Consider the following 15,961-nt stretch of genomic DNA (forward strand, 5'->3'; position numbering starts at 1 on the left):
CCTCCCTTGTGTGCGACTCTTTTAGGCGACCTTTGCGCTGCCGATATAATGTAGATGAGCAGCCTGAACGATTAGGTACACCCTGAGATTATAACGTTTGTGGGGGCTGAGGGAGGTTTTAAATGTGACGAAAAGGTTATTTTCTCGGTGGTGCTGTACACAAGGTTAATTATCTTATTTTTATTTTTTTTCTTACAATTGGCTTCTCGATTTGGAGGCTCTCATCTCGATCTCGTGTATTTAATTTATTGTGGCATCCCTGCAACTGCCTGTCTCTGGGCAAAGCGCAGACTGTACGTCACCATCGCCGGGCTGGTTTCCCTCGCCATGTGACGAGTGGGGCTCCAGCAGCCATTTCCTGTTGTTCTGTGCATCTGTCGCACCCAGATGTGTGCCACATGCTGACGAACGCGATTCGGTATTTTCTAATACACTCAGGGATAAAGTGTAAAGAAACCTTTCATTTCTTTTTTTCCACCCCTAACGTTCCTCTTGCTAGAGCAGGGTAAAGTCTATATAAACACCTTTGTTTTTTTTTAATGTGGTTGTCGATTTAAAGTGAAATAACCATGAATTTACTACACAATTCTGGTTATGTAACAATTCTGGAGTATATATTTCCAGGTGGGCAGATGTGAGACAGAGCGTGCTGGTACAAGATCACAACGAAACCACCTACTGCGTTTAATAGTTACCACAGGTCATGTCTTCTGATTGAAAATATTTTTTAATAAAAAAAATTAAGAGCGAGTCTCCATTTGTAAACCGATTTTGACCAGTAAAGCAACTTTTTAAAGCACATTTTATCATTCCGCGTGTGTTTAAACCTAACATTAAAACAAATATCTGTTCTAAATTGTTACAAAGCCCGGTCCCTTCTGTGAAGGAGAAGTTCCCCGAGACTGGTGAAAATGAGTCATTAAGTTGTGGCTGGCTCTGTCGGGCTATCGGTCAGTTTGACAGTTTTCAAGCATTTGTACTACTTCAACAATTCTGTACAGACTAAAAGGCTTCCTCACCATGATAGAGTTAAAGTGATAAAATCCATACATACTGTAGTTCTTCTACTTGATCTACATTTACAGGAGAAATTATTTTTCTTAAATATTTAAAAACTGCTGTATGTCTTGTAACCCTGGCTGCAGTTACAAAAACTACGTCTGCATTGCTATTACAAAACGTTTTAAATGTCATCTCCTATACAGTATAATGTATTCACATATTACTTTTTTTAACAATGTATAACATTCATTGCTTTCTTACCATTGATATAAGCAATTCAATAATAGTAGTTAAGATAATTCCGTTGAATAAAAAAAAACAATTTCCAGGTAAGCTGGTCCAATTGTGTATCAATGTAGGTCACTGGCAGCTACCTGTCTCCCAGTCTCCAGGATCTTCTCGGTTTTCACACTATCAGAATGGGTCTGTGCTTCAGTAAGTAAAAAGATTCCACTTTGTGATTCAACAACCCGGCCTCCCTTAATGCAGCTCTGCTGAAGCAGTTTCTCACTACTCCCCCAGTTCTGCTGTGTGGTCAGGCTGTTAGTGCAGAATAGCTGCTGGTGCTGCTGAGTGTCACCCAGGTGGGGCAGCTGGTGCAGAATGGCTGCTGTGTATCACCCAGGTGGGGCAGCTGGTGCAGAATGGCTGCTGTGTATCACCCAGGTGGGGCAGCTGGTGCAGAATGGCTGCTGCGTATCACCCAAGTGGGGCAGCTGGTGCAGAATGGCTGCTGCGTATCACCCAAGTGGGGCAGCTGGTGCAGAATGGCTGCTGCGTATCACCCAAGTGGGGCAGCTGGTGCAGAATGGCTGCTGCGTATCACCCAAGTGGGGAAGCTAGTGCAGAATGGCCATTGCATGTTATCTACTTGGAACTGCACTTTAATAATGGATGAATTAAGTTCCCTGCTATGTTTAAAAGACTTTGAGATATTTCTGGATAAAAAACAGTTTAGAGCTGTAATTAATTATTAATGTTGTTGAAATATGTAAATCTTTCATTTTATTTTAACTTCTTTTCATAGACTATAATTATCTAATTTTTGTTATTTGCAAGGTGTGGGCAAACTTTCATGACATTTGAAAAGCATTCCTCCCACCTTTTAGCTTGTGTGGTTTAGCCTCGAGCAGATTAAGTCTGCTGTTTTGAAGACTGCAAAAGAAATCTTTTTTGAACAAAGTTTGTTTCTGTTGTGAAAGCAAAGATAAGATAAGTTAATAACTAAGATCACAGTTGATCTTGGAGAGACTCTAAAGACTTTGCTCCTGATTTGTCTGTTATCCTGCGTTTAATATTCAATCCAGTGGCAGAAGATAATGAACAACAAAGTACTGCACCTTTATTATTTTTAACAATATCCTTTAAGAGAAAGAATTGTTTATTTTCCTGTTATAAGTCCTGTTATGTCTGAGTGATGCACAAGGATAAGAGAAGGGCTTGCGTTTCTTTAAAAAAATCCCCCACCTACTGAACCACACCGTCTTCCCTCCTATTTTCGTTTTTTCTCTCAGTCGTTCATCTCTTTGCTGTGACTTCCTGCTCTGTGTCAAGAGCGGTACGACATCTGTCCTCGAGCTGGTTACAACACACAACACAGGCCCTGCATCAGAGCACACAGACACTGGAGTCTGACGGACAGGTGCCAACACACAAGCAAGACAAACAGAGATCTGGGACAGACAACCTGAGCCCTGTGCAGCTTTCTCAGGTATGTGAAGTCAGTGGCTGCCCTGGTGTTCCCTGGACCTGCTGTGATGGTGCAGTACACAGTGCTTCCCAGAGCTAGCTCTCAGTGTGGGTGCAGTGTACTGGGGTGGTCAGTAGACAGGCTCAATCCACAGACTCTGCAGATGTGTCGGTGACAATGATGGGATTGAGTCAGCATTGTATTTTTTGTGCTATACATTCATTTTTAAATAAATCAAACAAGGAAAAATGAATTATGTACTTTTGCATAACCTTTCTTTCATTAGATAAGGGCTAGATAAGATTCCAAAATACTTTTTAATTGTAGTATTTATTTTTAAAGACTTAGAAATGAATAAAAATACATGCTTTATCACTTTAATCTTTTGCAGTTACTATAAGAAAACCAACAGCAGATTTTTCACGGGATCAGAGAGCATTAAAAACTCTCTGTTAAGATTACAAAGGCAACATCAAACTAGTTAAATAGATACAGTATACTGTAGAAAAGAGCTCAATAAACCTAACAACATGCCGGAATATCAGAATGGTAGCAAAGAGTATTTATTAGCAGTTTTATATGTGAAGTTTGGTTTTATTTCCTGAAGAAAAACAATGTACACGACATGTTTGCCTTGGTGTCGGAGACCCATTGCATGATGGAGGTCTGATGGTGGAAAGCTATGATGATGGTCCACATTGCAGGGATTCATGCTTCCACTAGCTAATTGAATGTAGAGCAGTATATCTGCCCTTGTGTGATGCCTCGGTAATATGAACATAATCTTGTTATTTTGTCAGTGAATCCAATTTGGAGTTTGAATGTGATTCCGTGGCCAGTCTTCAATTCAGAATTAAGATTTACAGATGTACCATCCAAGTCTTTAAGATAAAGGGATAAATTAATCTTACTGTACTGTGAAACTATTAGAAGGAATCATGTCAACCAAATTATTTAGGTTTGCAGTAGGTGATTGGTTTGTAAGAGAAATTAAGTTAATTAATTGTTTTTAATTCAAGTAACCTGATGGGGAAATTCAGGTATTATTGAAATAGACAAGATATGTGAATTTCTTCTGAATATATATATTAATCTTCCACCTCTAAGTAAGGAGAGTTGTAAGTTACCACAGTTTTAAGCATTAATCTCTCTACTGTGAGTCATTCGATTAATTTATTTATATTTTATGAACATGATGGGGATTTCTCCAAGATTTCCCCCCTTTGTGAAAAGCTAATTGGAGTCTTACTACAGCTGCAGACAGGGCCCTTCTGTTCCACAAAGGGTTCATGTTAATGTATATTTGTACGTATTCGGAGTATTCGTTTCCCTGCTTCATAGGATGTTCATCTTTCCACAGCAACTAGCACATTGGACAGATTCAGCTTGGCCAGGATGTTCATTTTGATCCAGGTGTAACAATTTCTTGTGGGATATTTGGTTTAATCTCTGATGTTCTGTTTCATCCTGGATGTCGACTTGGAAAAGTTTGATATTTCAATAGAATGGGGTTACATATTAGTTGCTCTTAAAAAAAGTTTAAAAAGAAAAGTGATAACGCAAGTGAAAAACAGCAGCACAGTGAAAGAGGATGTATAGGCCTGGGGTTAAAGCAGCAGCCTGCTGGAGATATTGATCTGAATGCTTCAGCACTAAAGGGATGCACAGTGCAAGTGCTCCAACAGGTGGGGCAGGTGGATTAAAGAGGTAGTTTCTCCTAGGGATTAACATCCTTCGTGTTTCAAAGGTCTTTGAAGCCTTGCTGCTGAATTTGTAAATACGAATGCTATTGAACAGGATTTTTCCCATTTCAGATTTTTCTGGCTCTATGTACAAGTGTATACAGTATTTGCCTAGATGACGTTATTCAATTTCATACCTGTTACTTCAGTTTGGGCAAATATGCGTAGAAGTCTAAAAAATGACATAGTTAAAATGGCTAAGACTAATTTATTGGGATCCAGCTAGGAATTACAGGAAAGTGCTCTGCTCCAGCACATCATAACTTAACAGATTAGTCAGAGGAGTGAGAAACTACAGTATTTCAACTAACCTGAGGGAAAGCCAGGTGCAGTATTTACCAATCCAAACAGGACACTAGAGCAATCACCAGTTAATGATTGCCCCTTAATGACAGCAAGAAGTCAGGATGTTATTTTCAGTTTCATTGTTAGCACAAGTGTTATAGGTACTAGAAAAACGTAAAATAAACCAAATTTCCAAGGCTTGATGGTATTTTTCCAATTGTACTGAAGGAAAAACAAAATTCTATTCAAAGCCTATTAACACAACACAGGAACTACAGCATGTAGTTCTTATTAGGAAATATTGTAGTCCATAAAAAAGTGACAAAACTATGTCAAGTAATTATAGACCATGATTATCATATTATGTAATGTTTGTATTACATGTGAAGTTACAGAAACAGGAAAAATAACTAAACTAGATGATCGTCTTTTGATAAGGTTTCATATAAAAAACTAAATCTTAAATTGCAGGCTGTAGGTATTAAAAGTAATGCATGTATTTGAATTAAGAAATAGAAAATGGTTAGAAACCAGTGAGTACAAATAGGGGATGAAAGCTCAAACTGGGATTATGTAATTAGTGGAGTACCACAGGGGTCATTATTAGGAACTCTGGTCTTCCTCATTTCTTCAATTGCATACTGTACCTACATGCATTTACTAAATACCTACATATATTTGCTACGAATCTAAGATGGGGAGCACTTGTTGAAGCTACTATGACAAAAACTCTAGTGTTTATGTTGACACAGTATGTCATTTTCCTCCTGACAGTGTGAGTGAAAAAACAAATTTTAGGATATATAAATAAAAGCATAGGATTTCAAAATGGGGATCTTACTGTAGGTTTCATGAAAATTCATGAAACATCTTTTAGAATATTGTGTATTATTTTGTTCATCATGTTTAAAATATATATATATAATATTTATGATATATGATGTTACTGCTCTGCAATCAGTCCATTGAAGAGCAACCAGAGATACTGTGCTTAAGGGAGTGCCCTACACTGACAGGTTGAAGCAGCTGTACTTTTTTAGTCTTCAACAGAGAAGCCTACAAAAGGACCAGACACAACTATAGAACAAATTTGATTTAGAGAAGATTAAAATGTACAGTATAAGATCCTAAATGGTATACGTAGGGTTAACCCAAGGTAATAAGGAAACAAGGGAATCATAGAAAACTGGAGGGGGTTTCAATTAGAATGGAGAAAAAGAAACACTTCTTTAGTTACGGTTATCTGAACTGGCATCCCAGCCAAGAGTCAAACTCTGGGAACTTTCAATAAATAGCTAGACAAAGTTTTAAATTATCTTAGTTACTAAATTTTGAAATTAGTAAATAGAAGAAACAGACACATAAAAAGAGCTGAATGGCCACCTCTCATTTGCAACTACAGTACTCACACAGTTTCATGTTTCTTCTTAAGAATTCATAGTCCTAAAGGCATTGACAAAGTGAAAGCGGTGGACCTCTTCAGACTCAGTAGTGAAACAAGAAACAGAGGACACACTTAGAATCTAGACAAAAGAGCACTTAAAACCAAGAGCAGGAGGCGCTTTTCATTAAAGAGTTGTGGGCAACTGAAACAAGCTATTAAATTCATCATCTTTTTTTCTTTTTTTCATATTATTTAAACATTATTAAAGATTAAATTCTTCATGTAGAGGTTATCATTTTCTAAACTGTTAAAATGGATGACCTACAGTATGGTAACAACACCTTCTCTTCACTATTCTTTACTCCGAGCAGCATATTGAGAGCCCCATTTAAGGAGCATTATTTTGCACACTTTCAGACTTGTATCTTGTTATTAATCCTTTTTCTGCTGATGGGGTTGATAAAATGCCACTTCAGTCTTACATATGTGCACCCTGTCCTCTAACATTACCCTGTCTCCTCTGTTGCTCACTCTGTGTTTTTGGCAGGGTAGGAGATGGAATTCGCCTGCAGTCATGTGGTGTGTAACTGGCAGCCAGTGTCAGATGTTCCAGGTAAGAGTGAGTCTCTTTTTTCTCCAAACAATGTCCTGCACTTCACAACAGACTTGCACTGTACTTCTCATTATCTAAAAGGAAATCAGATGAGCTGTGGGCCAAGTACGTGCATGTGCATGTGCAGTCATGGTAGGTCCTCAGTCTCCAGGTTCCTTATTTGGGACAGAAATGTGTTGCTGCGTGGAAAACCACTGCCACTGGTTTGGAGATAAAGCGGTTAAGAATCCTTGGAGACATGTTTTTGCAAGATTCATGATTGGTCAAAACATCCAAAAAAGTAAGCTGGGATCACTGACCTTGATGGACTCTGGCTATAGTTGTAGGTTCTTTTGGAGCATTTTTGTTGTTTTGTACCCGCAAATGTGATACCTCAATACAGTATGTTAGTATGTTAGGGCTCATGCTCATGTATGTTAGGGGGGGGGAGTGTGTGACGGAGTGGTTTAGTATGTTTGTTTGTCAGGGGTGTTGTGTGATTAGGAAGTGTGTATGTTGGGGTACTGTATGTGTGTCAGGGGTGCTGGGTAGGCAGGGAGTGTGAGTGTCGGGGTGCTGAATGTGTGTCAGGAGTGCTATGTGGGCAGGGAGTGTGTGTTGGGATGCTGTTTGTTGTGGGGGGGAGGGTGTTCTGTCATGACAAGCAAAGCAGTAGCAGTTGTTTCCTTCCTTCAGTGGCACAGGAAGCCGCTGTCCTCATTAATCCCTGAGCATGAGCCCAGCAGTGATTGGCTGATGTCCATCAGAGATCTTGTAAGCATTCTGCTTCCTTTACCAGGGCCCTGTAGGGTTTTTTGGGCTCTGTTCTGGGAAAGCTGAGTCTGCGTGTCCTCGGGCTGCCAGGGACCATGCTTCATACTTTTATCCTTTTCTCCGCACTGAGGTTGCAGTGGTACAGAGACGTGTTGTGCAGTGAGACTTGAATACCACAGACCCTTTGTTGTTCTGCAGTAGTTTCCAGTGAGCTGAGAAACTTCACTTTCATCTTTTAAAATACCTGTTGCTAATTCAGTGGTCCACAGTAAACATGTGGAATTGATTTAACACAAACATGTGGAATTGTATTAGGTGTGTAATACAGTAACTCTGCCATGACGATTGATATTCTGTATCTCTGTTAAATTCTCTGTATTCTCTGTGCTCTGCCTCAAAACAAGCTAGCCGCTCTGAAAAGTGTTCTCAAAGAATGCGAAATGTAGAAGACAAGTCAGCTCTACTACAAAAATGCTGAACATCATAACTGATTACAGTACTTGCACTGTTACTTAAAATAAATGATCATACAGTATAGATTCTATTAGAGGTCGAACACATTCATTTTGCACTGTGTAACTAGTAAGTACAGATCAATCAAATTCCACTACTACAACTGCTCTCCTACAATGTATTTTCAGTTTTGCTCTTAGGAAACAAGGGTGTTTACTTATTGGCTACAATAACTGATATCTGGCAAACAATTGGTTTCCTCTAAGTGTCTAAATTAAAAAAACACTCTAAATCAATAAAATGTATCTTACGAAAATAATCTTCATATACAGTACAGTATGATGATCATATTGGCGGGAGATTGGAACACACATAAACCATATTTTGTTCCATTTAGCTACAGAAATGGAAATACAAAAAGGTTGGAGTGGGGAGCTGTATCAGTGTGTGAGCTGCAAAGGTACAAGCAGTGGTTAATTCCACCTTTAAAACCGAAAGGATAAGACAATACAAATCTTTTACTGTGAAGTGGAACTTTCCGTTGGTGAGTAGAGCAGAGGAAAACATAAATCAGCAAAGGCCAAACTAGCTGAAGGTTCAGGTAAAGGGACAGTGAGACAAAATGCAGCCTCTTTGGATTTTAGCTCACTGTTTCTATGCAGTAAGAAATTAACCTCTTTGTGTTACTAAATTATATTTGGCTAGGTGAAAAAAACTGTGACAGTGTGGTTAGATACAGTACCTTTTCTCATATACTAAATTTGTTTAAAGTTCCTCAATTAAAATTTTCTTTTTTACATTGATTTACCAATAAAAATGCACTGGAAAAAATTAAACTATTGACTAATAGCCTGTAAACCATTTGAAACTTGACCACAGCCCTGTGTCTACAGGCAGTGTAGTAGTGCAGGTATAGTAGGTACAGTATATATACTGTATAATAGGTGTAGGTATAGTGTAGGTAGTGTATATCACCTTTGTGGAATCACTCTACTTCTCTAGACCAAAATGCAAAGCTCTCAAGATCCTTGCTGACCCTTCCCACTGTGCCCAACCTCTGATAACTTCTCTCCCCTCTCAAGACAAGGACTACTTTAGTAGGTTTTGCATCAGCACCTACTGTACCTGGAAGATTTGAGATGCATAAACTCTGCACCTTAATTGTGGTATTTTTGCACTGCTCATTGTTATTCTATCAGGCTTCACTGTCGTTTATCACTGTTATACTGTATTTATTTTATTACTGATGTGTGTTTAGGATGCTTTGTGAATGTGTTGGGTGGATTTTGTTTATTATCAGCTTTAATATTTGCAATATTGTAATAATAATAATAATAATAATAATAATAATATGTTGAATATTTGTGAAAATATGTACTGTATATTTTTAATTGTATGAGCTCACCAAACCAAATTCCAAACAAATAGTTCTTATCGCAATAAAGAACTGAATCTTGAATCTTGAAGATGTCTCTATGTGAATGAAAATGTTGGAGTTTCTGTTTTAAATGGTCCTTAACTTCCATTTGTGTCATCTGGTCCTTGCTTCCTTGGCGTCTTATTCTCCATGTTTGTGCTTGTTGGGAAAGCATCATTTTATGTCGGTGTATGATGGTGCTGCTGCCTCTTCTCAATGCTGCTCTGACCCAATCTCATTGTCTTCTTTAATAGCTCTGTACGCTGCTGTGCCCAGTGGCTCTTACTCCAGCTGGGATGGGTCTACCCAGTCTGCTGCACAAGGGCCCAGCTCCTCCAGTTATCGAGACTATCATGACTATGACAACCGCATTGCTGTCATCCCCCGCAGTCACCAGGGCTACCAGGATGGTAATGTTCCTCTCCGTCACACTATCTATCTCTCACTCTCTAATACTCTTTCATTGAACGTCTCTCCGTCAGAGCTTCTCCCTGCTCCTTTTCACTTTCCTTACCCCAGACACTCTCTCTTGCTATGTTTCAATTCAAAGTTGCTTTGCTGGAAAGACAGTTTCAGTTTTCTATGAGAATGGGTGTTATCCTTCCTGAAAGGATTAACATTACAGCATGGTGGGGAGAATGGATACACAAAGATAGCATATGAGACTACAGATACAGTATGGGATGCAGTAATTAGTGGAGTGCCATAGGGACTCCACTAGAGAACCACTTCATACTTTATATCAATGATCAAGATTCACGTACAGGTAGAGGATCAGTAAACATTGTAGAACAAGCAATTTAAATTATATTAGACAAGGATACAGTAAATTCCAAAAGGAACTGTGCTACCTATGGTAAATCAAAAAAACTTACCGCTGAGCCTGGCTTAGTTCCTGAAATACTACAGTACATTGCTGCCATAGTATTATGTATAGTACAGTATTATAGGTTGTTTGGTGCAGATTGTCTCCTAGGGCACACCAGGATGTTACATATTGTGTGGTGAGTGTGGGTGTGTGTCTCTTCTCTCCCAGCAGGACTGACAACCTCTCTGTTTCTGACAGTTATCTCTCTGTCCATCTTTCAGACTTTCTCATAGCATAATGCATAGAAAAAACTGTGGCAGTACATGTATTATACTTAATGTGATATACAGTATGCCAGTCTAATTAGTTTAGTTAGTTCAAGAATGTATGAATGTATGTATGAAAGGTACAGAAAGTATTAGTGACAACATAGGAGGTAGAAGATCGATGTTTTGACAGTATATTGTACATGTACATTATATTAAAATAAAGCAGTGTCAATGGGATGTCATAGGCAATTTATGGATTTATTGTGCACAACCAGTTTGCTGAGGCATGCAGAGCCAAGTAGAGATAAGCTAGAGAGAAGGGAACTATTAAACCTAGATAAGCAGGGTGGAGGTTTGGTGGTAACATGCATTGTAGAGAGAGTGTGATGCTGGATGTTGTCAATTTTGGAGCTAAAGTAATCTTAAGAATGTGTTGGAAAGTTGGGATGAGGCAGGTAATGTGGTGGGCAGTTTTGCTTCAGAAAATTGCTGATTTTAGAGAATTGATGTCTGGGGGTGTTATGGTTGTTCTCAAAGATGTGGGAGAAGTAGCTAGATCTAGCAGGCTCAACTGCATTATTGTATGCACAGAAGTGCCTCCTTCCAAGACTGGAAATTAACATTAAGGGCAGAAAAATGCCACCTACTTTCAAGTTTTCAGGAGACTGCCTTCATTGAACGCAGCTGGTCAGTGTACCATGGGGGAGAGTGAAAAAAAGAGATCGTTCGAGTTTTAAGAGGTGCTGAGGTTTCGGGGGTAGACGAGAGAGCTATTAAGCAATTTGTACTTCTAAAGGATCAGAATTAAAAAAGCAAAGTATAGTGGACAGGTCAGAATTTGCAAACCTAGCCTGGTCAACAGATCGCCAGTTGTGGAAACTTATAGAGCATGAGGGGGAACAGTGTGAAACAGGAAATTCTAGATTGAAGAGAATAGCTAAGTTGTCAGTGAGACTTAGTTCAAGATAAGAGAAGTGAAAAACGAGTCATTTGCAATTACTGAATCAAGGCTTTGATGAGTTATAAGAACAAATTGGTTTAGATCAAAGTCTTCTATCAAAGCGGGAAAATCCTGAGCTAAATTGAAAGACCGTGAATCAATGTAGATATTAAATTCACCAAGAATAAGAATCCTCCTAACTTTGAAAATAACAGAAAATAAATCAGTAAACACACCTTAAAAAGCATCATGAGGGTTAGAGGGTCTATATACAGTAATAATAACAATAGAGTGGGGAAGAGAGACATTTGAAACAAGAATACAGCAGTGGTACAGTAACAGGACTTCAACAGAAAAGGAGATTATAAATAACAATTATGCCACCACCATGGCCAGAAGAGAGAGATTGTTCAAACAAACTGTAACCAGGAGGCACTATTTTGTTAAACAAGACACTATCCTAATGTCTGTGTCAGGTTTCAGTCAGACATCGAAAATCAAATTTTTTCTACGTGATGAAATAATTTAGTAGAGCAACCTTGCTCTTTGTAGATCGAGTGATGAATAATGCTGATCTGTCTGGTCTCGCTGAGCCAATGGATTTGTTGAAAAGGGGATGGGTTCCAGGCAGGGAAGGGAAGATTCTGCAGGTCAGCACCAGTGTGGGACAGTCTAGCAGCCTTGTGCTGAAAAATGGGTACCACAACTCCGCAAGGGGATGAAGGAAGAAAATGGCATCCAGAACTGCGGTGGATATTTAAGATCATTTAAGATTCAGTAGTTGCAGCAAGGAATACCTTATGAGCATTTTGGTGGAATCTGGGATGACGTGCCAAAAACCAGGAAAGAAATACTGGATCAGGGCAGTAGCAGGTGGTATAGAGAAATTGCAATGTTAAACAAGCTACAGTTGGTGATAAATGTAATGATGAAAGTGAAGTAAAAAAAAAAGTTGAAAGATGAAAAGTAAAAGTATGACGCATATACAAACAAGAGACATGAGAGAAGCAGCAGCTAGAAGTGCCTGCATTCCCTCTCAGCCAGAAGTAAAAGGTGTGATGTACATGATATATAACAAGAATATGTATATAACACATATACGTGCAGTATGTATATAACAAGCATAATGTATAGGAGAGCCTCAATTATATAAGAAAGTTTGCAAACTGCATCTAAAATTCTGTTCTACCATTACTTGAAGCTGCCCAGAGTTTGGCACCTTACAGCTCTGATCTGTTTCTATGGTTTGAACTTTTCCTTTTGCTAATGTGGTGACCAAAACTGAAGACAACATTCAAAATGATGTCTTACTAGTTCACCTAGTAATTGCAAAGTTAAAGCTAACACTTGGTTTGGTCTTCCACACGCTTTGGTCTGCACCCAAGCGTTCTAATTTTTTTGTTTTATCCTTGAATTTTCTTGACAAGGACATTGAAGAATTAATACAAACACCTACATTCCTACAGCTCAGAATTACCCATGTGATATTTGTACGATATGGTTTTTGCAACATAGTCTAGCACACAAACAAGTTGAATGTCTGTGCAAAGGAAACTTTCTAACCACCACTGCAGTCATCATTAGCGATGTTCTAACCTAATTTCCTGAGATATACTGTACAGTGTTCTTTGGTGGGGGCCATGAGCTTGTGTATATGAATGTGTGTGTTGTATATGTCTGTATAAGGAATTGTGAATTTGTGTAATGTTCTAAACATATGTCTAACTACATGTCCCTGTTGGAGGGTGTGTGGAGCTCTGTGTGTGTATAGCTATGGGAGTGTTTGTGGAGCTGTGTGTGTGTGTAGCAGAGGGTGGATGTGTGGAACTGTGTGTGTGTAGCCATGGGAGGGTGTGTGGAGTTGTGTGTGTGTACCAGAGGGAGGATGTGTGGAACTGTGTGTGTAGCCGTTGGAGGGTGTGTGGAGCTGTGTGTTTGTAGCAGAGGGAGGATGTGTGGAACTGTGTGTGTGTAGCCGTGGGAAGGTGTGTGGGGCTGTGTGTGTGTACCAGAGGGAGGATGTGTGGAACTGTGTGTGTAGCCGTTGGAGGGTGTGTGGAGCTGTGTGTGTAGCCATCGGAGAGTGTGTGGAGCTGTGTGTGTGTAGCCGTGGGAGGGTGTGTGGGGCTGTGTGTGTGCAGCTGTGGGAGGGTGTGTGGAGCTGTGTGTGTGTAGCTGTGGGAGGGTGTGTGGAACTGTGTGTGTGCAGCTGTGGGAGGGTGTGTGGAGCTGTGTGTGTGTAGCTGTGGGAGGGTGTGTGGAGCTGTGTGTGTGTAGCAGAGGGAGGATGTGTGGAACTGTGTGTGTAGCCGTTGGAGGGTGTGTGGAGCTGTGTGTGTAGCCATCGGAGAGTGTGTGGAGCTGTGTGTGTGTAGCCGTGGGAGGGTGTGTGGGGCTGTGTGTGTGCAGCTGTGGGAGGGTGTGTGGAGCTGTGTGTGTAGCTGTGGGAGGGTGTGTGGAGCTGTGTGTGTGTAGCAGAGGGAGGATGTTTGGAACTGTGTGTGTAGCCATCGGAGAGTGTGTGGAGCTGTGTGTGTGTAGCCGTGGGAGGGTGTGTGGGGCTGTGTGTGTGTAGCTGTGGGAGGGTGTGTGGGGCTGTGTTTGTGTAGCTGTGGAAAGGTGCGTGGGGCTGTGTGTGTGGGGCTGTGGGAGGGTGTGTGGAGCTGTGTGTGTAGCCGTGGGAGGGTGTGTGGAGCTGTGTGTGTATCCATCGGAGAGTGTGTGGAGCTGTGTGTGTGTAGCCGTGGGAGGGTGTGTGGGGCTGTGTGTGTGCAGCTGTGGGAAGGTGCGTGGGGCTGTGTTTGTGTAGCTGTGGAAAGGTGCGTGGGGCTGTGTGTGTGGGGCTGTGGGAGGGTGTGTGGAGCTGTGTGTGTAGCCGTGGGAGGGTGTGTGGAGCTGTGTGTGTATCCATCGGAGAGTGTGTGGATCTGTGTGTGTGTAGCCGTGGGAGGGTGTGTGGGGCTGTGTGTGTGCAGCTGTGGGAAGGTGCGTGGGGCTGTGTGTGTGGGGCTGTGGGAGGGTGTGTGGAGCTGTGTGTGTGTAGCAGAGGGAGGATGTGTGGAACTGTGTGCATGTGTATGTATGAATACTGTACGTGCGTGTGTACAGCAGTGTTACATCAGCAGTTTTACTGCAGGACCGTTGTCAACCTGCTTTATTTTCTCCCCCTCAGATAGCTCCCTGGTTCCCCCGCCCCTGCCTCCTCGTCAGGGAAGCTGCAGCAGGACATCCCAGAGGCACCAGCGGCCCCAATCCCTGCCCCTGCCCTCCAGCGCCCCACCTCCTCTGCCCCCCCGTGGTGAGTGGGGTGCCATGAAGAGCTACAGTACAGTGACACAGTGACAAGTGTAGTAGTGAAAGAGGGGAAGAACCCACTCTGCTTCTTTCATACTCATTGTCACACTTTGTCTTTCTGAAATTGTTAACATAGATTGTGTTTTTTAAAGGTACTTTTATTTATACAGTTTTGTGGACCATCTGCCATGCAGTTGAGTCCCTTTGTTCCTAAGGAAAAAAGATATGCTGTTCATAGGGCATTACCGAGCCACCCAAGACAAGGGAGGCCCCAAGGCCTGAAGAAGTGCTAATGTAGTTCCATAAAAACACAAAAAAAACGAACCACATATCTATAGTCCAAGGTTTTTATTACACGTTAAGTTATGGAAATAATCATTGTAACTAGAGAATCACCTATTTGGAATAGTCAGGTTGGCTATAGTAAAGGCAGGTCTTGCTTAACTAACCTATTACAGTTCATTGAACAAGGAAAGTAAAGATGGATCCACATAGATCATATGACAGTGATATGGTGATTACTAGATGGGTTTTGCTAAAGTTCTTCAGACAATATTAATTTTTGAAATAACAGACAATAGGCATTCAGTATGGAAGCCTATGGAAGCCCGTTTCCGCCAGGGAGTAAAAACAAAACGCGCTATGGTATCTCAGAATTCCGACTGTGTATCTCAGAATTGCGACTTAGTAAGTCAGAATTCCGACTTAGCAACTCAGAATTCCGATTTAGTAACTCAGAATTCCGACTTAGTATCTCAGAATTGCGACTTAGCAACTCAGAATTCCGACTTAGTAACTCAGAATTCCGACTTTATATCTCAAATTTGCGACTTCGAAATAGCCATATTTCATTGTCTGTCCTTTTGTTATTGTAACGGATTCGGGTTCTAGGGCTTGTGCCCTCGCCGTTCCCACCCTTGTTCGTGCCTCGCTGCACTGGCTCACTTTCTTTAACCCCGGCGGCCAGCATCCCTGTTATGCGCAGGGGAGGGTGGTGTACTGCAACCAGATCGTACAACCTGTATGTCGGCCGTTCCGTTACACTATTTTCATGAATCGTACAGGATCATAGGATCTATAAGCCTGAAGACTTGTCCTGTACAGTGCCCTGATAAAAATCAAATTAATTACACTAATTTTTATAGAATCCCATTTCCGCCAGTGAGGCTTCCATAGTACCCGGATGGAATAGTGCACGGTGGGCTTTTTAAAAATAGTTTTTATTTACGTAGACATAATATGAAATAAGATATAGAAATAGGCACTTCACATCCAGAAGAATTCACAATTATAAAAGCTGAAACATACTTT

At 40.8% G+C, this 15,961-nt stretch overlaps 1 protein-coding gene across 1 annotated transcript in view; it reads left to right on the forward strand.

The window, feature by feature from the left end:
* The first annotated feature begins 2,527 nt into the window (after positions 1-2,527).
* Positions 2,528-15,961, forward strand: part of LOC102690731 (circularly permutated Ras protein 1) — a 29,536-nt gene continuing 16,102 nt past the window's right edge. Inside the window, exons 1-4 of the mRNA XM_069189154.1 lie at positions 2,528-2,713; positions 6,656-6,716; positions 9,594-9,749; positions 14,529-14,654. Coding sequence (XP_069045255.1) covers positions 6,659-6,716; positions 9,594-9,749; positions 14,529-14,654 — 340 coding nt within the window. The 5' untranslated portion in view covers positions 2,528-2,713; positions 6,656-6,658. The remainder of the gene's footprint in view (positions 2,714-6,655; positions 6,717-9,593; positions 9,750-14,528; positions 14,655-15,961) is intronic.

Source organism: Lepisosteus oculatus, chromosome 1, assembly GCF_040954835.1.
Source record: "Lepisosteus oculatus isolate fLepOcu1 chromosome 1, fLepOcu1.hap2, whole genome shotgun sequence".
Lineage (NCBI taxonomy): Eukaryota > Metazoa > Chordata > Actinopteri > Semionotiformes > Lepisosteidae > Lepisosteus > Lepisosteus oculatus.